This window comes from Trematomus bernacchii, unplaced genomic scaffold, assembly GCF_902827165.1.
Source record: "Trematomus bernacchii unplaced genomic scaffold, fTreBer1.1, whole genome shotgun sequence".
In the NCBI taxonomy this organism is placed as follows: Eukaryota; Metazoa; Chordata; class Actinopteri; order Perciformes; family Nototheniidae; genus Trematomus; species Trematomus bernacchii.
In genome coordinates this window covers 223,488-248,826 of record NW_022987419.1, presented here as the reverse complement: position 1 = coordinate 248,826, position 25,339 = coordinate 223,488, and the positions used below count along the sequence as shown (strand labels likewise).

At 40.6% G+C, this 25,339-nt stretch overlaps 1 protein-coding gene across 4 annotated transcripts in view; it reads left to right on the top strand.

Moving 5' to 3' along the window:
- atp8a1 (ATPase phospholipid transporting 8A1) overlaps positions 1–25,339 on the top strand; it is a 107,262-nt gene that overhangs the window by 41,798 nt on the left and 40,125 nt on the right. For 2 of the 4 annotated variants that reach the window (XM_034139599.1, XM_034139592.1), the window contains 13 exons: positions 500–627; positions 1,525–1,602; positions 1,715–1,803; positions 6,191–6,235; positions 9,164–9,236; positions 14,065–14,170; positions 15,668–15,750; positions 17,187–17,236; positions 17,553–17,622; positions 18,388–18,472; positions 19,238–19,377; positions 21,169–21,307; positions 24,017–24,081. In XM_034139599.1, coding sequence (XP_033995490.1) covers positions 500–627; positions 1,525–1,602; positions 1,715–1,803; positions 6,191–6,235; positions 9,164–9,236; positions 14,065–14,170; positions 15,668–15,750; positions 17,187–17,236; positions 17,553–17,622; positions 18,388–18,472; positions 19,238–19,377; positions 21,169–21,307; positions 24,017–24,081 — 1,151 coding nt within the window. The remainder of the gene's footprint in view (positions 1–499; positions 628–1,524; positions 1,603–1,714; positions 1,804–6,190; positions 6,236–9,163; positions 9,237–14,064; positions 14,171–15,667; positions 15,751–17,186; positions 17,237–17,552; positions 17,623–18,387; positions 18,473–19,237; positions 19,378–21,168; positions 21,308–24,016; positions 24,082–25,339) is intronic. The other 2 variants (XM_034139615.1, XM_034139606.1) reach the window with 1 other exon arrangement.

Below are 25,339 nucleotides of genomic sequence, written 5' to 3'. Positions count from 1 at the left end.
TTGGGTTGAGGAAAGTAACATTTGCACCTCCTGCAAGCTGAGGAAAGGTAAATCACATCCCTCCTGTTTTCATGTTTGATGTCAGTGGGGTTACATGTTGATCATTGCCAATTGTTTGGGGGCATTGGGGGGGACCAGCATCATTTTGCATAGTGCTTTGTGGAATTCATTGCCTGGATCATGCTGGATGCCAAGGCTGCTGCTGTGACACTAATGACATTAGAAATACTTCAATCCCTGTACGCTACTTTGAATCTTCGGGACATTAAATTGGACTGTTAATCGGTCGAGTCGTAAGAAGATGAGGTTGGGTGGAAGAAATGGCTAATTCCAGCTAATGCACGACGTTAGCCCGAAACATTCTGTGGATTGGGATAATGTCGATCATTGGCTGGAAGTAGCTTTGGGCCTTTTCATTTAACTAACTGATATGAATGGACCAGCACTGATGAGTCTCCCGTGTATCACTTCCCTTTGTCCAAAACTCGTCCTTTGATAGATGGCGGAGCGGCTAACTTTGGCCTTAACTTCCTCACCTTTATCATCCTCTTCAACAACCTGATTCCCATCAGTCTCCTGGTCACACTGGAGGTTATCAAGTTCATCCAAGCCTTTTTCATCAACTGGGTGAGTTAAAGCTATAGTCTGTATTGTAACTTAAAGGTGGGGTAGGTAAGTTTGAGAAACCGGCTCGAGATCGCTAGAATTTGAAAATACACAACCGGAAAAAATCTGCCACTTCCTTACAGAGCCCCTCCTCCAACACACAGGAACGCGCACATGACCAATGAGGGCACGAGATAAGTTTGTGCACAGATGGAAGGCTGACAGGCAGGTAGGCCATCCAGTTATTTTAGCCGGGCCAGCTAAAATGATTGGTCATACTTTTTACAGTACTATGGCTTCCACAGATGACATCTTTTTATGGATTTGTTGTCAAAGCACTTAAGATATTCATTGCTATCGGGATGTTAAGAGCATTCCATGGAATATAACAAAAAGTGTATCTCGAGCCGGTTTCTCAAACTTACCTACCCCACCTTTAAGTAAACTATCATATAGAAGCACTCACATGTTTACAGGCATGTCTATGTTAACATTCATGTAAACATTAAAAAGTCACTTTTGTAAGCAGCATGCACAACAGTTTTTGGATGAAAACATAAAATGTCTAAAAATCTATAAAGAGCGCAGAAAAGCAGGAACACTCTAAAACCTGACTGACGTGAAACATTTGAGTGAGCACCTAGAATATCTTTGGTCTTATATCTTTCGCAACTAGGTCAGCCCACAACATATATCTGCTGAGGTTTTTTTTTTGCACAAAGTTATTCTGGGTCTCCTTTATTCATTAAATGTTAAATTAAAGTCCTAGCAAGGAATTTCTTGGCAACATTAAGGGCAGTTCTGGCATTTTCTGCAGGGGAAAACAGATTGTGGGGACTGTTGCTGTTTTTTAAAATGTGTGCTTTTATGTACTGTACTGCTACTGTACATTTCAATGTCTTTGTGATTTGCTCTAAGGACACCGATATGCTTTATGAGCCCACCAACACACCGGCCCAGGCTCGCACCTCTAACCTGAATGAAGAACTAGGCCAGGTACGCTGCTCAAATAATACTTCACTTTATGCCAATTCTCACTATAAATACCTTTTTAGAAGGAAAGAAATACCTATAAACTAAGTTGTATTCTCTCTTTTTACCCATACAGGTGAAATACATTTTCACTGACAAGACGGGGACCCTGACCTGCAACGTGATGCAGTTCAAGAAGTGCACCGTCGCCGGTGTGGCCTATGGGTACGTTCCCCTTTCTTCCCTTTTTGATTACTCCCTGCCCCCCCCCTTGCCTCTCCCATCACCTTCATTAAACGCCGAGTGTGCATCACAGTGCAGCTGGCGTCTCTCTCTCCTCCCTCTCCTTCTCATTAGCAGCTGCATCAGTGCTCCTCTCAACATAAACTATAAATAACAGGCGGACAGACATTTGGAAGCAAAGGCACTTTACTCTCTCCTACGTAGGGTTTCGTCCATTGTTTGTCACGTTGGAGGTGGTTGTGAAAACTGGCTGTATGTTTCAGTATTTTCCCTACAGAACTGGAACTCTTGACAGACGTGAGAAACGAGATCAGCAGCTTACAGTATCTCCTAAAAATAAGAATTCAACTAAATTCACTTTTTCCCTCAGCTCCACTGACGTAAAACCATATTCTATTACTTTTAAACATTTCATTAAATCAGACCTTAAGGTATTATTTCTCCCTTGGAAATGCTCTCATTTTATTTCAGTGCTAGGATAATTAGTCTCAGTGGATGCAAAACAAGTGGGAGAGCAGATCTTCACAGAACCAAAGCAAGTGCAGGCGTGACGGTACATGATTAATCCCATTAGGATTCAATTAAAGCTTGATTGATGAAGTGCAGGCTGAAGGACAAATGGGGGAATTTTATCTGGAGTTCTCTGTGACAAAGCTCTCATTATGGTATGATTGCTATTCTAAACTTCTCACAGTAATTTTAAGTAGTAATAATGTTCGTGAAAACGTATTGCGACATCTTTATTTTTTTAAACTATTGCTGTTGAACCAAGGCTGTGCTCTTATTTTTGGTATCGGGTTGTTTGTTTCCTTTCCACGTTCCTTTTTTAATGGGTATTTTATTGGGTCAAAGACACTCCAGACACTCCTTTTCAGCAAAGATTGAAGTTAAGCAGCAGTCTCTCTCTCCTTCACCCAAGTAGAGATGTTTTCCTTTGATTCTCTGAAACGAGGACTCCCTCTTATGTAACTGATAAATATGGATGAGTGTTTCATAGCAGCAGAGAAAAAGGCAGGTTCTAATGAGGCGAGCCTTTTGACGATGCTATATTTTGGCCTCCTCTTCCTTCTCTAGGTTTAATAAAAACTGGAGTTGGAACTGTGAGATACAAAAACTGTCCACAGTTTATTTAATACATCAGTTGCTTTCATTAACTTAACTCTTCCTTCGTGGAATATATGCAAAGTTTGTTGGCATGTTCATGTTTGCAGGTTTGTGTTGGATGTTGATTATGATTTTTAACTTTAGTCTTCAAAAACACTGTTTCACAGGGTTCTTACGGTCATTAAAAACCTGGAAAAGTCATGGAAATTCAAAATGCTAATTCCAGGCCCTGGAAAAGTTATGGAAAACAATATTTTTCCCAAAGTTTTGGAAAAGTTATGGAAATGTAACTAAAGTTGCATCAAATATAATTTATATTTTATACAGTAGTAATGCTATAATGATAATAAATACTGTATCGTGTAGTAATGAAACGTAAAATGGCATTTAACTGACGAGGTATTTTGCTGGTGAGAGATTTGAGTTGCTTTAGCGTGTAGAAGCTAGTAAGCCTACTATTTGATTTGTTTTAGATAGGCACAACATGTTTCATATGCAGACCTTATTTTCCTGTTCCATGTTAAAATAAACCATTTTCAGTGGTACCGCTAAGAAAGAGTAATGTTTTAAGGTCATGGAAAAGTCATTGAAAATCATTGGTGAAAAAGTGTATGAACCCTGGTTTCAGAATGTCTAAATGTTGATTTTATTCAGTTGTCATTCTCTTCATAGAATAGAATTGGGAGGGATGACACCCTCTGTAATGGTCACACATGCAGAGCACACACAGTGAAATGTGGCCTCTGCTTTTAACCCATCCTAGTACCAGGAGTCTAGTACTTGGAGCAGTGGGCAGCTATTGTACAGCGCCCGGGGAGCAATGGGAGTAAGGGGGGTGTCCGGTGCCTTGCTCAAGGGCACCACAGCAGGGCAGGAGGTGAACTGGGACCTCTCCGAGTAACAGTCCACACTCCATATTTTAGGTCTAGTCGGGGACTTGAACCGGCAACCCTACAGCTCCCAGTCCATGCCCCTACTGACTGAGCCACTGCCTGCCATAATCATGACATATTATTACCAATCAGTATATTAGAGACCATTACAATTGAAACGGTGCTATTCCAAAAATAATATTTATATTCTTATTTATAATTGTAGTGAGCGGGGTCATTGTTACCAAAACAATGCTATTTCTGTAAGTTCTTAATTAGGTCTTGGCTTTACAGTTTATCGGACATATATTTAATGATATACACATACAGTGAATTCATGATTGTTGTATTTACCCAACAGCTTGGCGTGCTTGATTCTGTTTGCACACTTAGATGTTCAACAGGCACTTGTCTGTTTGCCTGAGGTTAATCGTGAAATATGGAAAGAAAGTGTCACTTATGAAAGTTGGGAGTTATTGCTTCGTTCATCCCTTAATTCTCATATCAGTAACAGCTCTACCTCTAGGATGAATGCACTGCAATGCTTCTACATTTATTTAGGACAGGTTTCAAATGATATGACTTTACTTCAATGACAGTAGGATATCGTTTTGCCCAAAGAAGATCATTTGAGTTAAAATGAATATAAAACAAAGGCACGTGCCACTTATTTTGTGGCATGACTTGTAATATGAAGCCAACACACGCACAAAGCCCCCCCGACACTGCCGTCTGCATGTGTTCCTGACCACAAATGAAGTGCTGCTGTAATTAATAAAGCAAACCCCAAGGGTGTAAACTTTAATTAATTCCACTGGCTCGAAGACTAAAATCCAAGTAGAGATACCGTTTAGGTTAGAGAGGTTCGCAGAAGAGGGTTATTAGTTTGTCAGTTAATAAAGTTTATTGATTTTAAAAAAGTACCCGAGTGACAAACCTCAGAAAAATAGGTGTAGTTGTGGTAAATAAACCAAATTAAATCGATTCGTTGGATGCAGTTGATTCTTATGTTTAATACAGTGCAGGCCGTACGCAGACTGATGGCTTTTTGGTGATTCACACAACCTAAATGTTGCCTTGCTGAAGGTACAGGAGTGAACAGGCTCACAGCATGAATCAAAGCGAGTTGGAATGAAAGGAGAGCCGTAATGTTCAGCGGAGCACATCGCCTGGTCCGTCCACTCCTTACAGTTAACGAAATGCTGCACTGCAGTTAGTCTGCCAGAACAGAGATGTCAAAATAATGTGTTGCCTCATTTTAGAGCAGTGTGCACTCTGACCACATTTACTTTCAAACATGGCCTTTTTTTTTATAGCAGTGTTATTGGTGGCCTTGACATTATACACAGTATTCTCACATTCATGCAGCTGTAGCTCCTGCTGTGGCCTGATGATGAAGGAAAGAGGGAAGCTTGCTATTCTACTATAATAGGATTTTTCCCAAATATTCATTCATTTCCTCCAGTTTATTCTGGCTGTTGTTTTTGACATTTTTTACAGGAGTATTTTAAACTTGGATAGAGTGAAACTTTGGCTATTTTCTGAAATCTTATTTTAAAGTACTGCATACAACCATGCTGCAAACTTCATACTCAATCTGTTTGTACTTCATACTGCTTACTAAATTAATAATCAAGTCTGCCATAACCAGGAAACCATTCACAATGAAGTAAACTCGAGCCACATGGCACATCTGTATCACGACTGCATGGATCAAGACCTTACCAGTTCCAGCTACCATTGAATACAAATAATTAGTAATTCACAGTTACCTCTTCCCCTCAATTAAATACTTTCCAGTATTATTTTGAGGCAAACTTAAGTTATTAAATATTTGTTACGATAATCATGTTTTAAACATGTTTCCTCTTAACTCTATCATCAAGTCACTGGTCACCATTTGTAAATATTCAATCTCATTCAATCTATTAAAACTGTCTGCCTCCCAGTCCACTGTTGGATAATTAGTACGTTTAGAAAGCTCATGTCTCATACTCAGAAATTCTTGCTAATCTTGTATAAATTCAAAAATTCTTGCATACATAAAATTCACATACTATGCAGTCAGGATTCACTACATACTCATACGTCATGCCTCAATAATATGTAAGCGTGCGATTTGAAACTCAGCCGGTTTCCACCTGTTTCTAGTCTTTGTGCTAAGCTAACCAGTTCCTAGCATACAGACATGAGAGTATGTATAAATGGTTAGAGGATCTGCTATTATCATTGATATCAAACTAACTACAACACCTCAGCCTGTCCCGGCATTTGACCACATCATACTCCAACACCTCCAACTCATAAACCACCTCTAACCCAATCCCGGCGTGTGTTCATTCACACATGTCAACAATCGTCTTTGTCAACAAGCAAAATCTTTTCTCCAACAGCCACTTCCCTGAGGCTGAGGATGGTAGTTTTGCTGAGGACGACTGGTAAGATGAATGGGTGTATAATGAGTTGTATTCACTCCTGGCTTCTGTGATGTATAAGTGCTGCCTTGCCTTGTGGAACACGTGACGTTGAACACAATACCTCAATGTGTGTGTTTTTAACCTTTGTGCTTTGAGTACACTTTGGACGTGTTGTATGTGACTGTGGCTCTTGATTCACTGTGTATATCTGTTGATGTGAAAGAACAAATGTTCCATACCAGTATATTTATATATATATGCTGTCAGTATGAGAATAAGTATTGAATTCTGAGTGGTTACATTTTCTGTCTTCCTAACCGGCACCACATTTAGCAGGTACAAGTCTTTGCAGGTTGTTGTGTTGAGGCTGAAGCTGTGCAACACACTCTCCTTCTCAGTTAACATCAAACTAACTTCGGAGGTGGTAGCTACACTCCCACATATTCTCTCTCTTGCACGTACAAACACACACATTCACACAGTCCTTTCTGAGGTGCGTCTGCTACAGTGTGGAGATCTGCAGTAACAGCATGGGCGTGTCTCATCCATTCTGCATGGGGGATTGTGGCCTATTTGTAAATGCCTATTATAACAAATGTTGAATCTTGCTTCTTTAAAGGAAGTTGCCAGCTTCCACGAAGGCATGTCTCTTTTTGCTGATTTTTTATTCTCCCCGAAACAACTGTTAAATATACTAAAGGTTGCTGAGTTAAAGGCTTTATTTGTACTCAAAACACTTTAGGGATATAGGACAAAGGAGAATTAGTGGTTTGTTGCTTGATGATAGTTACAAAACAAACACAAAAACAGTCATTAATCATTCCAAGCAAACACTTTAACCTCGACACAGGTTCGTTGTAAATGTATTTCTTCCAGGAAAGCACAACAGGTTTGATCAGCAACCATTCCCCGGCTGTTTACTGTGAACAGCCAGCACCCTTGTTCCCATAGTGACAGGACTTCGGTGTGCTGGCAGATAATCAATAGCTGACCGCTCTCCACATCGAGCTCCTAGCCTAAGAAATGTTATCAAGACAATCGACTTACTGAGCTACGCTCCTGCTGCAGAAGGAGAAAGCTTAGGGCCTCCTTCCCTGTACAAGGCTTAGACACAATAATAATGACTCCATAGATTTTCTGCCCGTCTGTTTTCACCTCTTTCTTTTTTCACACATCAATGTATAGGGCTCTTTAAGGCTTGTAATCTTACTTAGATAGATAATAATCATTCAGGAATGTAACATGCTTTATTCAGAAAAGATATTTCACAGTTTGTGATACAGAAAAAACATCCTCCCTCAGTATATTGTTATAATACGCACGTGGAGCATAAAGAAATGCAGACTTTAATTGCTGATTTCTTCTTGACATATTCTAATAAAGCATTTATAAAGTGTGATACATTTCCCTCTTCTCTAGTGAATCTACAAAGGTGTAACGCAAAATCACCTGCAGCCTTGTTGTTTATGGCGTTGCTGTGTTTTTCATTTATTTATTTCCTCTCAAACCTCTCGGCGGTGCAGTAGATGGATGTATTACTGGCTTGCTGGCTGTTTGGCTCTTAGGGATCCGAACAGTGTATCCCTGTGGGATTATAAAGACTTATGGTCGCTAATGGCAGCCTCGGTAACATTTCCATCAAGCCCCAGTGCCACGTACAAATCTGCTGTCTGCCTGAGCTATAGGACTCTTTTTAGATCACAGAATCATTAATCGATCCCTGCTGGACAGCAAGCGAGCCGCTAGTTACAATTTACTGGAGAAAAAAACATATTTTTATTTTTTCAATGAAAAATGTCTGCAACCCCAAATCTTGTTCCAGTTCAGCATGACTCTGTTTTTGATGAAAGATTGCATCATATTTTCTTTTGCTTTATTCCTAATGGATTGAAAAATATTGAACTATTTTGCATCTTGCCAATAACACAAATCATTTCTGGAACAAATATGAGAGACTACTTTATTTCCAGTGATTTACTAGGATTTGGCTTTGATTCCTGTATGAGTAATATGGTGTTTATTAGCTGCCAGAAATTCAGCCTACTGTGTCCCTGTAAGCAGTTCCTCTTGCATTGTTTCATTTATAAAGTAGGGGAACACCATTTATTATTCATGGGAATGACTGAAGGGAAAGCAAATGATATATTTAAAGAGGAACACAAATGACTGTGGATTCTTTTTGCATCGTGAAATAATAATGTCCCATTTCAGGATGATCTGCATCTGCCTGCATTGTACATCATATGACTAAAACCCAGGGGGACCTGCATTTGCATTCTGTCTGCATTGATACTTTCCTCATCAAATGTCAATAATGTTGGCAGACAGTACTGGTCAACACCCGTTTGAGATCAGTATTGTGGTCTCATCTTGAGCTGAGATAATATTGGGATGATTAACAAATATTATTTAGTAACTATTTTCGATAAGCAGTAAATAGCTTCCATAGTTTTTTCCCTGGTTCCAGGTTTAGATTTGATGCTTTTCTTGTCATATAAAATAGTTTTGTTTCATGTTCGCCAGATGAAATTAACAATTGGATACGTCACATACAGCTGGAGACAGAAATGAGCAGACTTATCGACAATAACGAGTTGTGGGCGAGAATACTGTGTGCTTTTGTTTGGCAGGCTGCACAGTGAGGACAAAATCATTATATCATTTGCTTAAAATGTGTTGGAAAAAAGTACCATATTCTATCGAGGTTCCAAAAGAAGGAACTCTAATGTCATGCCTATTATTGTACTTGGAAGAGACGTTGGACTTTTCTTAAAAAACGACCGTTGTCATAAGCATTGTTGATGTCAGAATATGCCCTGACAGCAGTGCAAATGAATTAAATGTGCTTTACTAATCTTGTATCACAGCAAGACGTTCCAGTTGGGTGTCAGAGTTATTAAGTATTCAAGTGTGTTCTGTCTTTTTGACTTTCCCATCTCTTCTTTCCAGCCACAGCACCAACTCATCGGAAGAGGAGGGATTTAATGACCCGAGCTTACTGGAAAACCTCCAAAGTAATCACGTAAGTAATGTCAAGGTTCCCCCCCACCCGTGTGATGGCTGCTTTCTGTTTTGCACAAAACTAAGAAGGATTTTGTAATGGTGTGCGGTTGTATAAGGACATCTTGTCATCTTAAGTGGACTTTAGTTGACTTGTCTTTATGTGTGGGGAAAATGCTGTGATGGTAATGGCATGCTTAATTTTCAAGTCATTTTACTTCTATCAAAATGACATGTTTGGACATATAAATTAACTCTTTAATATCTGTTTGATTAAAATCCAACTGAGGGGTAGATTACGATTTAATTAAAGGGCATTGTAAACACAGGCAGGTAAACAACTTAATTATTCTGACAGGATAAAGAATTGCTTATTTGCTTATCCACTGTGGGGAACTGAACTGCTGCAGAGTGATTACATTAGTGTGAACTTATGAATATGAAGACTGCTTGAAAAGAACATAAGAAAATGAAATGTATAGCAGTTGTTTCTTTTGATTAAAACTGGGTACATGCATTAGAAATCCGTCTCAGGACTTTAGCAGTAAAAGCCACCTGTGGTAATGAAATGGGTGAACACTGTGATTGATTGGCTGCTTGAGTCACTCAGCTGCAGAACAGCGTGGGGGAGGCAAAATGTCACATCTAATTACATACAGTAGCACCGCCCAGGGAAAGGAGTAATCCCACTGTGATGTTTGCTTTGTTATGACAGCGCAATCTCTCCACACATTGAGTTTGTCTGGGATCTGCTTTAGTTTCATATTGATAGCCCCGTGCACACTGCTAATTATACTGCATAACCAACCACTGTTTGGAAACAGCAGCCTCTCTAAATCCATCGTAATGATTTCTTCCTATTATTTATTTATTGTGCTGATGAAGATTTGATGATGGTGGTTGTCTGAATATTGTAGCACTTTGGTGAGTCATAGTGTTTTCGTTCTTCTAGTCACCGTCTATAAAGGCTTCTGTCACGATGCTGCCATATAATATGAAATGTAATATGTGTGACTCAATAATGGCCCACTAACGAAGGAATAATAAGACTTTCAGGGAAAAACTCTTATACGCTTTATTGCAGAGAATAAGATACATTTCACTTGTGTTGCTGCTATAAATATGAAGCGACAGCCAGCAGCTGCTTAGCTTAGCATAACAACTGAAAACAGGAGGAAATAGCAATCTGGCTAAAGATTTTTTTGATAACATATACAGAACGTAGAGTGAAATGTTGCATCGAACTCCTAAACAGTGTGCAGAAAAAAGCTAAATAATAAAAAGAAACTTGAGGGAATATAATAAAGTGAGCAGAATATATTCACAATAGTAAACCTAGTTAAAAGTCATGGATTCAATTAAAGGTAACCTGAAAAGCACAGATAAATTGGCTTTAGTGTATAAATGAATGGAAGTATTCCATGTTGCCTACAGTCTAATATATACATGAATGTCCTTGAGTAAATTGTCCTTCGAGAGAGTTTGCATTGCATTGTTTAAGGCTCTGAAAGCCTGTGGGAAGAAGCTCGTCCTCATTCTCTGTGTTTGAAATGTAACAGCACATCCATACTACATGAGGGTGGTGGGGGTCCTCATTACCCTCCTCGCTCTACTTATGCACCTCCTGTTGTTTACAGTAGGCTCTGCAGGGAGGGGAGCGCGGTGCGAAAAAACGATAATTTCCGGGTTACATCCTGGTTTGCCGCAGTAACTTCCTAGAGTCTTTTCCTGGGATGACAGGACTCCAGGAAGTCACTATTCTTTCATATCTACTTGAAAACGATAACACATAATGACATAATCTACAACTTTCAAGCTATCAATGTTTCCCTCTCCCTTGTGTGCCACATAGATGCTCCACAAACCGATACATTTAATTTAACACCTTACGTTCTCACACTTTGTCCTTATGGCCTTCAGCTTACATCCTACTTAAACATTACTAATCCTTATCATTAACAACACTTTTGTGTTGCCGCAGGCTATTCGTATGAGTCTTGTTGATACAGTGTTGAGGGGGATGGAAGACTAGAGGAGAGGGGAATTAACAGTGCTGACAAAAATAAACATCCCCCCTGGTGCTTTTCATGTTCTCTTGAGTCACTGGACATGTTCTCCGCCCGCAGAGCTCCAGCAGCTCCGTGGGTGTTTGTTTACTCGCTCGCTCGTCTGGGCCGGGCACTGTGCTTCATTTTCTCTTGACCCTTCAACTTTTTCCACACTGGCCACGTCTGAAGTGATGAGTGTCTGTCACTGTTATCCTGACACAGATTACCCAAGAGTCAGTGGGGGTGATGGCTGGCAGCACCGTATTAGCTGTCACTTCTAATTGTGCCATAAGAGCAATGCTCACAACGTGCCCTGCACTCTCTGCTGAGGTTATCTAGATAGCAATCATGTGTGTGTTACATACTTGTGAGGACCCTCATGCGTTCCTCACACCATAACCCTAACCTTTGGGAAATATGTTAACTATTTTGTTTTGCTGAGTCAGGCGAGTTGATCAATACCATTCCTATCTGTGTCCGTTTAATGAAGCTGGAGCCAGGAGACAGTTATGTTAGCTTAGCATTAGCAAATCAGGGGGAAACTGCAAATCTGACACTCTCAAAGGCTAAAACACAACAAGTTTTGGTTTTACTAGAGTTTTATGGGCTGGACTATTTCTAAGCTCTGCACAATGACTTTTGTTTTATCCGTTAGCTCCTAGTTGAGTCCCAAAAACTTGGAACTATATGCCCAACCCAATCCTTAACATATAGTTTTAATCACCATTTACTTCTAACCTTCTCCTGAAACTTCAGACAGTCCCTTGAAGAGGTCATGACTGGCCAAAATGTGGTACTAAAAAAAAACAAAGATCTTCCTTCAGAGTCTTATGGCTCCTCGCAAAGATAGAAATATATAACACACACACACACACACACACACACACACACACACACACACACACACACACACACACACACACACACACACACACACACACACACACACACACACACACACACACACACACACTGACATGTCCTTCAGAGGATACCTGTCAACCCAGACCAGATTAGCATGCTGCTAGAAAGCAGAGGGGCTCTCACAGCCACCTGGACTGTAATAGACTCTGTGTGCTTTAATTTACAGCCGGCCCTTTGATTTGCCCTCCCCCTCCATTCATTTTCTCCTTTGTCCCCATTAACAGACCTCTCATCAGAGTTGCCATTGCCAACAGAAAGAGCAAATGTAACAATACCATGTGCGTGTGTACACAGATCTTTTTTGAGAAGAGAGGAAAACAGCAGATGTTTTTGAGTAATGAGCAGTCAACAATACATAACATGGCATTTTTTTGTTGCATCTGCTGTAGAGTCTTTACGTCACCATTGGTTCATCTGGTGTTTATAATGTTGGTGAGCTAATAACATGAGCTTATCTTGCTATTGAACACATGTTTAACAACCTTCAGCAGCCGGATTACTGTTTGCTGTATGATTCAAGTCCAGCGTAGCCCTGAAGCTAGCTTGTATCTGCCTCACTGACCAGAAGCTGGTGGTCCTCCAGCCTCAGACAGGAGCCTCAGCAGATGCCTGTCCGAGCATTCCCCTGGGCTAGTTAGTCATACGTTTCCCCTCATTAATGTAAAATGCCCTCAGTGTGTAGGTTAGGCCTTTTTTTCATTAACCGAAGCAAGTTTATATTGCATGCACATGCATGAGCAGATGTCTGTCCGTGGGATCCTTCTGGCTTGTTACCAGCAGTGTGGCCGAACCTTTACTGCTGAACAGTGGAGCCACATGTGTTTCAAAAGCTGACAAACCGGAAGATGGCTTTGAACAATTTGAGTTAATGGAAATTAAGACAGATCTTCAGTTTTAAGGTTATTTACTCCTGAATGAAAATACTGAATTTGTACCAGAGAGACAGGTTTGAAGTCAATCAGTTGAGTTTTTGGCATGATAGGCATGGAGAATACACTTTTTTTTCACTGAAGTGATCTTATTAGTTTTATTTAAACAGTTGTTCATAGGTTATTCACTTGTCTCATTTGTTTTGCTGTTACCTCCCTTGCTAATATAAACTGTTTGGGATTTGTGGTACTCTTTTGTTTTTTAGTGTATATATTTTCTAAATGTTGTCAGTGGTTACACAAAGATACTCAGTGTGCCTTCCCAGCCTGATGTACAACACTAATGATGACATTGCCTGTGTTATGGTCTGAAACAAGAGCTAGCTTTACATTTCCAGCACTTGTGGTTTGGCTCTCTGCAACATTAAATGGAGATGTTAGTCTGGAAATACTGTTGAACTTACTTTCAAACAATTCCAAATGTTTGATTTGTACGCTCACTGCTTGATAGCGCGCGAAGGTCTGTTTACGCCGGTTGTTAAACAACATCGTTATGGGGAAATGCAAGTTTGCGTCCAAATGGTTGGAAAATAAGGAGGAAGGACAATCAATACTGTATATAGTGAATGTGAGGTAAAGTGTGTTGTCAATGTAACCGGTTAGAACTCGAAGTGGCGATGAGGTCTTAAAATGTATGGAAAGGGTCTTAAAAAAGGTCTTAAAAGGTGTTAAATTTGACTTCAGGATTCCTGCATATACCCTGTACTTGATCTACTACATAGGTTGAACTGAACCCTCCTGATGTACTAAACCTCATGCCACTAAAAGGTTTAAACAAATGCTAGGACTTTTACACAAATCTACAGTCCATACATACACAATAAGTTATGCAGGTTTATCAGTGCTCTCTCTTTCTACAGTATCTCTCCAAGTTGTTTTGTTTCTGTTTTGTTGTGACATGTTTTGTTAAAGAACATTAAAAGTCAAAGTGCCCTTTCTCTTTCTGTAGCCTACAGCTGCTGTCATCCTGGAGTTCATGACCATGATGGCCATCTGTCACACTGCAGTCCCCGAGCGCATCGATGGACAAATCACCTACCAGGCTGCATCTCCAGGTAGATCACACCTCCAGAACACAGCTAGTGGAATACACCTTGAGGATTCATATTTGCACACACTTTATCATTTGGGGATTTTTCTTTGCAGAGACTTTTCAAGTGTTCATGACTAAAACTAGGTATTTTGATATGAAGCAGCTGATCAGAATTACATTTTTAGATTTGAAGCTGATCATTAAGAGAGCTTGTTAGTTACAATCATGCACAACTATTGCTAATAAAGCATTTAAAAAAACTAAGACTCACCACTTGTGCTGCTCTTTACCTTTGGCTGGCAGAAACAGTTTTTTCTTGCCTGCAGATTGTTCTCCATGTCATGATTAGCTGTTACTTTTCTTGCTGCTAGGTGGCTAAGTTAAAGGGGATCTACATGTCCATAAATTGCAATACTTAAATTGCTTGCAGCTCTCTCTAATTGTGATTCAAGGTGCTTTCCATCAATGGTCATGTGTCCTTGATATGTTGAATTTCCCATCTAGTGACCTCTTTGTCTTTGCAAATGCATCAATCACTACAGGCTTTTTTCTAGTCCTCAGTGCAGGAGAGCCAGGGGTTGCATTAGAAAATCAAATATCCTGTTTACAGAAAGCATGGTGTGTGTCACTTTGATTCTTCGAGCCTCACTTTGATCCCTCAGTCTCTCACATGCAGGGGTGAGACATCTGCCACTTGAACGTGTTTCTTTTCCACAAAATCATTGGTGTTTGAGAAGGTGAAATAACAACTGCAACTCTACATAGTGGTGCTTTCGTGTTTTACGAGAATGACTGCAGGTTAAAGCATTTGCACGATGGCTTCACCACTTAGACACAGTGGTTGCCCCTAGCAGCACTTTGTACATTTCCTTAAAATTAGTACCTTCCTAATGAAGTCTGAAATTGTCAGTATGCTTTAAGGCTCAAATCTTTGATCCAAATGTAAACAAAGAAGATATTCTCATGGGAAACAATAAAAAATACAACCTCTGAAGCTTATGTTATTGCCACATTGATTGACACGCCTTTCAGTATATTATCAAACGCAACTAAATCAAATAAGTTTACTAATGTTTCTGGCTACATCAGTACATTAGTGGGCAAACATATTGATTTGATTAAAATGGCATTACAATAACCGCACAAAGCACTGCTGATTCTCTTTATCTAACATTTTGCTCTTGATCAGAGAGATTACTTTTTTTGCCTGATTGCTTAAAACAATCATGGTCTTATGGAGCTTTGGGGTTTGGAGTAGAGCGGAGAATAGCTGCAAAGACAAGGGTGGTTAAGTGAACTGTAAAAAACAAGCAGAAAGCTTTTTTCTTGCCCTGCAGCATCCTCATGCAAGCTGGTCCACAGCTCTGTCACTGCCCTCATTGTGGACAAGTTTTGAGACTTCTAGTTATATTTGTGAAATGTATACATGGTTATTATTTCCAATGTTCAAATTCCAGGTTATCTTGAGACAGTTGTGTGTGTTAATCTGAAACATTGTGGGTTTCTTTTTGCTTTAAAGATGAAGGAGCACTGGTGAGAGCAGCACAAACCCTTGGCTTTGTGTTTTCTGGTCGAACCCCAGACAGCGTGATTGTGCAAATGGTAAGTTGGGCACTACAAGTTGAATGAAAGGCATGCAAGCTATTGTACTGATGGATGGCTCCACTTAATCTTTAATATGAGTATCATGACCCTGTAGTATGACCTCGAACAGAAACAGAGACTATAGGACTCTCTGATAAATGTGTGACACTAATGACAAGGGTATTTGCTGAATGCAAGTAAAAAGACATTTTAGGTACTTGCTTTATACTTTAAGCTTTTTTCTGTCATTGATGGATAATTCTTTCCACAAATGTCATTTCTTTACCAGTTCATAAGCTGTGAAATCTGCATAATGTTCAGACATAAAACACAGGAGAGACAAACATTAGGATGTGCCCTGCTTAACAATAGAGCTTTAGTTTTGACATTTTCTTATGATTATTTATCAAAGGAATATTATAAAAGTTTACACTTGTGGAAGTTGCACCTCACCAAGTTGTAGTACAGATGACCCCCAGTAAAAAGTCAATTGTTTTTACACTTGCACTTTTGTAAGGGTTCATCGAACCAGACATTATCTTCAATTTAGAGCCTTTTCTTATGATAGATCTAGGCTAGCTCTTTCCCCGTTTTCCGGTCTGTATGCTAAGCTAAGCTAACCGCCTGCTGCTCCATCTACATGAGATCTGATAAGAGAAAGCTTTATTGATCTTTCAGAGGGGAAATTCAGTTGTTGCAGCAGCACAAGTACAGTAATAGCCGAGATAACAAAGAGAGTTAAATAAATAATTAATATGGAGTCTTTAAACAAATCAAGTAAGAATTTAAACAAGAACATTAGTGACATTTATAGAAGCAGTTTTACATACATGCTTATAAACCACAATGCACATCAAACTAATTTAATATGAAGTTGTAGTGTCCCTGGACAGTTACTTAAATATTTCTCTTGGAATTTGTTTTTATTTGTCCATACATTTAAAAAAACAGTCTTTTGAAACTGAAAATGGAAAATGCTGAACATTACATTTGATTACATCCTGAGCTGCTGTTGCGTGCGTCCTCTCCAGAGATCCGGTCACTCATCCTGTTGTTGCCTTAATTGGCTAACCTGATGATTGCACTCAAAGAGGCGGAGGCAGAAAGGCCAAGGCCATTTTCAAATTATTTTTTCTTCTGCTGAGAACATCTTGTCTCTAAGATGTTTGTCCAACTTAACCTTTATTAGGCCTTCTTAAGCTCTCAGCATCTATTCAATCACTCCGTCTTGTACTTCGCGGTCTCTACAACTGAGGAAGTTAATTTAATTTGACCTTGTTATTCTGCCTCCATCGGCCCAGTGCATGCAGCTGATAAACACATTTAAGGTATAATTAAAGCTGATTTGAGGAGAGTGGCTTGCGCAACTTCAGATGAGTTGCCTCATAAGAAGATTGAGGATGAGAAGTGGCCTATTTTTCAGTATGTTAACACGTCTTTCTCTTTGGATTCAGCCCGGGACAGAGGAGAAGTACGAACTCCTTCATGTGCTGGAGTTTACAAGGTAAACTACTGATAACAGCTATATTACTTTCATTATGTGTACATCTACTGTTTCCTGTCATTTTTTTGGCCAAAGGTGTAAATGTATGATCCTTGAAGAAGATTATGATCAGAGTTCATCATCTTCCTTTTGCTCGAATGATTTCTACTAATTAATAGTGTGACCTTAGTGTGATTTCTATATTCAGCAGACATTTGCTTGCTCGAACCGTACGTGATAATTAGCTATAGTGGCTGTAACACCCTATAATGCGATTCCATTGCTTTCTCTCATTAACCCACCCTTCTTCTCCCTTTCTCGCCTTTTTCTCTCACAGCACGAGGAAGAGGATGTCAGTCATCATGCGCACTCCATCTGGGAAGATCCGCCTCTACTGCAAAGGAGCTGTGAGTGTCTGTCTCTCTCCATGGCAACGCATGACAGGCCATCACCATTACTGCACACACACACACACACACACACGCACACACACACACACACACACACACACACACACACACACACACACACACACACACACACACACACACACACACACACACACACACACACACACACACACACACACACACACACACACACACACACACACACACACACACACACACACACACCAACCCTAGTGTTGAAGGCTCAGAAGCATAAAGCTAGATCACCATATTTCACACATGGGTATCTCTGCGAAATAAAGATTATACAAACATTTACAGGAAGGTGCTCGGCTACTAGCAAATATCCGACCTGCCTTATCCCTCATTTGTACAAATACATTCAGTATAACATCATTTTTTTGGTACAATTTGTATTTTAGGGTAATACGTTGCTTTATATTCTGTTATGAGTTAGTCTTGTTAATGATTTGATTTTTTTAATGTTATTAAAACACATTCCTAGCAGAATAGTTGATCCATTTCAGGATCCAGATACGTTTGAGTATTGATTCATCCCCCTGTTCCCCCACAGCTTTTTAAGCGCATGATTATTTCAGTATAAAAAGCTTTTTCAAGCAAATCTGATTAGGAGATGAAAGGGCAACTGAGAACAGAGAGAGCTAGATTCCAACTGAAACACACATTTGTGCTTTAGTCCAGGAGATTCCTTTCTTTCCACTCGGGGTGTCAATAACCAATGAGTGTGTGTTTCCCCTTCAGGACACTGTGATCTATGACCGCCTGGCAGACAGCTCGAGGTACAAAGAGATCACATTGAAGCACCTGGAACAGTTTGCTACCGAGGGTGAGTGGACACACATCGCCCCCTGTCTGCCAAAAGTTAAACACCATAGGATGCTTCAAATCTACAGTATATGCTTCTGTATTCCTCCCTTATTATCACCACTGGATCATCAGCTGCAGTAATAGAAGTTGTTTTATTTTCCATAGAGCCTATCCTCCTATGTCATTACTGTATGAAATCCTACATGAGTATGTTGAAGCTGTGTTAAACGTACGCAGTGGAGCTGAAAGATACTGCATCAGACTCTCCTTTTTGTTCTGTGTTCATACTGCCCCCTTGTGAGACACCAGCAAAATGATGTCATTGGGAATATTTGATGTCGGCTAAAAATAGCCTCCAGGACAGAGTGTGAAGATCTTCAGTAACTGTTATTTTGAGAGGCTTGAATAAGATATGACTTCCTTTCTCTCTGGCAAAAACAATGACCTATGAATAAGCACATATCTGTTATATGCATTGAACATAGAATCTAGATATGAACAAAGATATTTGAATTTCATGTATTTATTTGAATATAATCTGGTTATTTATATATATTGTGTTAGCTGTTGAGTTAGGTCATGCTAAAAATAGTTTTAAATGTAGTATTCATTGTATAGAGGGGCTTAAAAAGTACAGATTAGAGATCACCAACAGTTCAAATGCACAGATCTCTCTGAAATACATACATGTAGAGTTTAATCTGGTCAACAAATCTTAGTTTTATAATGTAAAGGGTTATCATGACATTTACCCAGGTGTATTGAGTCTGTTTTCCTCTTACAGGACTGCGCACTCTGTGCTTTGCGGTGGCAGACGTCAGTGAGTCGTCCTATCAGCAGTGGCTGGAGATCTTACACCGAGCCGGCACCTCCCTGCAGAACAGAGCCCTGAAGCTGGAGGAGAGCTACGAGCTGATAGAGAAGGTTTGTGTGGTGTCAGTTCCTGATGCCATGGCTTCCTGCTGTGTTCACTAAACTAATCCCGGCATCCTGCTTTCTTTGAGCGGTGATTTTTCTTGTTCTGGTTTGCATACAAAACACATTTTTGATTGGCTTCAGTTCATCTTAAGAAAGATACGACTAGCTATTGGGGTCAGTGCAATCACACGTGGAATAGTGGAAGAAAACGTTTTAAAAGATCGGGTTCACCAGCAGGTGGAATTTGTTTTCTGTGAGGTGGGTCTTTGTGGAAGCGCTGGTCAACACAGGAAGCCACAGTCGTTAATCAACCACTTGGCACGTTCCTCATGACTGCTCCTGCCTGCCCAAAACAAATGGAGCTAATCAATCATGAAAAAAAACATAAAAGCTTTCAGAGAGGAAAATGTAATGTGCATTGCTTAATGTGGCACTGATGCTGCCAGGGTTTAGGGTTCATGGCCTTCCATTTTTAGAAATGCATACAGTAACGCCACAAGGGGGCACAATGGAGTTGCAGTGAAATGTAAAAGATAAAACACTTGGCAGTTTAAAGTCATCTGAAGTTGCTCCTTCATCATCTCATAAACAAAATGCTCCAAAAATAGTAATAACATGTCAGGATGTGATGAACTGCATCTTGTTCAGCCTTGATAGGAACTAGTTAGTGATACAAAACATGACTTTTCTTTGTTATTGATTAAACTGAGAGAACTATACTTTATTATGACCTAATCCTTCAATTAAATATAATTATGAATTATTATTGATGGTTGTCACTAATATAAATTGGTATAATGATCATATTTACTATTTCCTACCCTCATATTATTACAGTATGTGCTTCCTTAGTAAGTACATGTGAAGTAAGACTTTGAAGGAAACGTTTCTCATGAACCTTTCTGATTTCTTCAAGCTTAAATCGATTATTTCTGCACTATAGCTAAGCCAACTTCCAGGAACTAGACAGACTCTTTCGGGGAAGACCATCAGACGGCCGTCAGATACAAGTTGCTACACTGCAGCCTCAGTTAGCAAAGTTAAACTTATTTTCTTAAACACAGGGAGCATTCTAGGAAAGTCCAAACACAATGCCAGAGAGAATCTACCGCCCGTTGGCTATCCACTGATTGTTATGGTCCCACCCTGGTTTTAGGGTTGAAATACTGATCCAAGTTCTTCATAAGCCACAAAGAGTGCCTTTTTAAAAACAACCACAGGAACAAGAGAACAACTCACATCAAACACGCAAATGAGGTCTCATCAGCTATAGTCGTGTTCTTCCTCAGGCAATGTTTTCCGTGCTCAGTGGTTCAAAAATGATTATAGAGGGCTGAGCTACAGATGTACAGGCAGCACGGCTCAGGTCACAACTTAAAGAGCTTCCCCTGCCTTTCCTCTGCCGCTGGCTCCTGTCTCCCCTCCACCCCTGGGTCTCGTCAAATCTTTGGCCCATATGAGCCCACAACCAGCCCCACATAACCACCGGGGTTCCTGGGAAAAACACCAACAGTTTTTTGTGGGTGTTTTTTGTGAGGGAGAAATCGTGTCTGCAGATGCAAACACACACAGAGGCACAGTAACTGATCCAAAACCCCTTAAGCCCGCGGTGGTTTTCCTGGGTGATAAACAAGAGCAGCTGATGAAGGGAAAAACATGCCTGAATGAGTGACACAATCCGGGCGCACATGTTTCTCTGACACATGACGATCTAAAGGCCTTTCCTCTGTTTTCACCATGTGCTGGCTTTTTTTTATCGACTTTTTTTTTCTGTTTCTCTACTCATTTCTGGTGTAGAACCTGCAGCTGCTCGGGGCCACCGCCATCGAAGACAAGCTCCAGGATAAAGTGCCAGAAACCATCGAGACTCTGATGAAGGCGGACATCAAGATCTGGATCCTGACTGGGGACAAACAGGAAACCGCTATTAACATTGGTGAGAGTCACACGCACCGCCGTAAAGTTGAGAGACTCACTAGATGACATGATATCTGGACTTTTAGACACCAGTTTGGGTCAAGAGCCAAGAACAGTAGATGCTACGTTTCCCATAATACAACTAAAATGTTTAATAATTAGACTCCTGGCTCCGAAATGCCCACTTCTCTCAAACCTCCCATCTGCAGTTGGCAATGCAGGCTTTCTGTTAGCAAAAAAAAATCTCAAAGCTAAACGAAAAAGACAAATATAAACTGACTTCCATGTATTAAATTGGTATAGTGCATTTAACACTGTCTGCACACACTTGCTTTCATTAATAAGTCTGCATCATACACTGCTTGTGTACTTGGTCTCGAACCAAATGGAAAAACCCCCGGTGAACCTGATCCGTGTTGTGATAGATTGCATGCCAGCTTCTTACAGGTAGCCCAGTCAGCCCCCTGTGTCATTCTTCACCCGGCGAGACAAACTACTGACAAGCTGAATGCTTCTCTGTCACACATATCTAGCAAAAGCATCTGTCGCAGAATGCTAGATGATGTATGAGCTTACTGCACCGACATGAAATAAATAACATTCATATGTACACAGGGAGGCAGCTCTCACGTATCTGGCTCCCCCAGAGGGTTTTAGCCCTGCAGATGTTATCAGAAAGGGGAACTCTGGTCCACCAGTTCCAGTTTAGTCTCCTTTATGGTGTTGCCGCTCTTAGATGTGCTTGATTCACAAGCACATTGAACACAGCCAACATTTTAACACAGAGTCCAGATAAATAGATACGAAAAGTACCTCCGTTGTGGCTCTACCTACCTACCACTGTGGCCTGCCTGAATCAGCCCTTTGTGCCCACCGTGCCCAGATGTGCGGGAGCTATGCAGAAGCACAGGCTCGCTGGAAGTATTTTTACAGGACCGCCGTTTGACTAAGTTGCTCTGTAAAATCTCAGCTCAATATTGACTTTGTTTTTACTATTTTCCTCACTGAAAGACGATCCCCATTGCCAGGGTTAATGGTGCACGTTTTGCCACATTTAACTGGTGAATTTGGCCCATCACATTTAGATTATTCTACATTTCAAGGTGGCCCGAACCACCCAAATTTCACTCTTGGCACAGAATATTTGGCACACATGCAGTTGAGTTTAATACTTTTACTAATAAAATGATATTGAAAGAATGCCTGGTTTTTTAAGGCTGTAAAGACTGTCATGCTTCAGTTTGCCCCTAATCCTGCACTGTCATTAAATAATATACCATAACTACTCCGACTCAGTGGCTCCGGGGAAAGAGCCATGTTTGCTCTGAAGCTGCAAGTTGTTTGTTAGTGGGATTTAAATGTACTTAATTCTTAGGAAAGGTCAGAACCAGAATTTGGTGAAAGGAAAGTGCCCGTACTCAGCTTGTCGGGAAACACTACACAATTTTATGAAGGTGTCACAAATTATATAAAATTTGGCAAGAGGATGCATCGTCCCTGGCAGAAAGACACACACCCCTTATTTCCTTCTCACCTATTTCACCATGAGCATTCCTTTTTTGAGGTTCTTCCTCTCAAAATGAAGATTTCCCTCTGTTACTAAACCTTTTGTCTTTAATTTAATGTCGCCCCTGTGGCAACTTTTAAGTTCTCTGTGACCGGAGTGTCCCTGTTGCACATTCCTCAAGTCCTGTGGGAGCAGTGTTTAGTTCCGCTGAGATGGAGAAAGGCTAGGAATTCTACTTTCTCTGGTGAAATTAAAAAGGGCAGTCAAATGAGCTTAAGGTAAACACATTAAGCGGAAGGGCTGTGGCAGGAACTGACGAGGGGGAAGGGAGTGAGGCAGTGTTGAGATGAGGAGACATTTTTCCTCACATTGGCACATTTTTGGACGTTTGCCCCTTTGCACTTAAGAAAACAATCTGCCAGACCCTGACCCTGTTTGGTTTTGACTCTGGAGGTGAAACCCTCTCATTTCCTCATGCAAGGCCCCCTCTGTGAATACTGTGTGTGTTTTTGTGTTTTCTGCATAATCTTATCTCAGTTACACTCACAGAAAATGCCACCCATGTATTCACAAAACATGGGCTTTGTGGTAACTGCCTTAGAGAAATGAAAATCCCCTTCCAGACAGAAGCAAAGTGTTGAAGCCCACAAATATGTGTGTGGTTATGCCACAGATGGCAGCCTTTTCATAGCCAAGGGTCTAAACTGAAGGCTTCACTCATGGTTGGAGAAACATTTCTGTTTTCCCCGATCGGAGGCTCCCTCTACCACCTTGCTGGTGACCCAGAGCATCTGTCCCGGGCGAGAGCTGAGGGAGCGCTCCCCAGGGAGCCATGTTGGGTAACTCCGAGTTGTAACTGCCTATTAAAACAGGAAACTGACAAACTCTTGTAAACCAAACTCATTAGTCATGTCCTGAGACACTGGCTTTGAGCTGTAACATTTTAATTGGTGTCCCTTAAAACGTTTTGCAACGTACTGTTTTGTCCTTTATTTCTTTGATTTAGATCATTTGTCTGTCTTTTTATGTATTCAATCGGTGTGTGTGTGCAAGGGGTTTTGGCCCCGATCAGTAAAGTTAGCAACCTCAAAGGAGTAATAGAATTTGATGTAGTTATTGAATTCATTTAAAGTATTTCCTGCCTACTTGCGTGCTTACTTTCCAGTCCTTTCAACTCTTCTAAACTGGCTTCTTTCCTGTTTTTCTTTATTTGTTTTATAGGACATTCCTGCAGACTACTGACCAAGAACATGGGCATGCTTGTGGTCAATGAAGACACTCTTGATGTGAGTATTTAGCATGTTATCCACAGATTCACTTTATGGCAGACAAAACCAAAAACCACACCAACCAAGCGAAACAAAGCTCCCAATTATTTTCCAAAATGTTTTACTAGGACTTTTGCCTCTTCTTATCCACACATAACAAACCGTTTCTCTTGGGTCAGTCATGCAATCGATCAATTTCAATGCTATAACAACGTAACCTGATTGTCATTTGCCTCATGCCTGCATCTTTCAGCATTTTCAGAACAGCTGACTATAAATAGAAACTCCATTCTCTAGATAAATGATTTAAAGTCATTTCTACTCACTTTTTGAATTTTGTGTTTGCTAATTTAACAACAAAACAACAAAGGTGCATCAGAGGACTCGAATCAATAAAACTTTACGAGTTATTCATATTTTGACATATTTTAATCAGAGTTTTTTTTATATAATTGATATTACTTATTTACAATTTAGCACCTATTATATGACTACTGTATTTTTAATAGTTTGGAAGTTGTGATCTTTAGAGTTGAATTAGGAGGCGTGTGGCGCAGTGGATAGAGCCTTGGTGTTGGGATCAGGGGGTCACAGGTTCAAACCCCACTGCAGTCAGCATGTCGTTGTGTCCCTGGGCAAGACACTTCACCCCAAATTGCTCCTGTGGGGATTGTCCACAGTATTGAGTATGTAAGTCGCTTTGGATAAAAGCGTCTAACAAGTAGCATGTAATTATGATGTCAGAAGGATGTGCTTCAGTATAATAATCCCCTGATCTCATCGCCCACTCACTGTGAAAAAGCCGTCTCAAACCCTGAAGCGACGAGTCCACAGGGAACCTTCCACTCTCACAGCCAACACACATCCCAAAACTGCTTTTACCATATTTAAGACCCCCAGCAGAGAAGTCTGTTGACCCCCCGGCAGGAGAGCCTTGTCTGTTGTTTCTAAGATTGAAAAGGGCAAGTCTCTGCACCTCGAGCGGGAGGAAGCTAAGCAGAGGAGCCGCAGATGGACGAGAAACTCGACTGGGTTTAGTTTGTCGGGCAAGAGAGGGGGGAATGCTGAAGGAGGGGGAAAGCAGCAGGGGGGCGTTTGGGGGGGGGGGTGGGCGATGACGGACGGCCTTCACTCTGTCAGCCAGTCGTTAAGCGTGATAAATGAAGTTTAGGTAGAAATTTGGGCTCGGTGCATTCATGAAGCATGCGGACCGGCGCTTTGAAATGTCAGCTCTCATTCTCCTGTGGTTGAACAGATGCTTACATAAGGCAGTTTG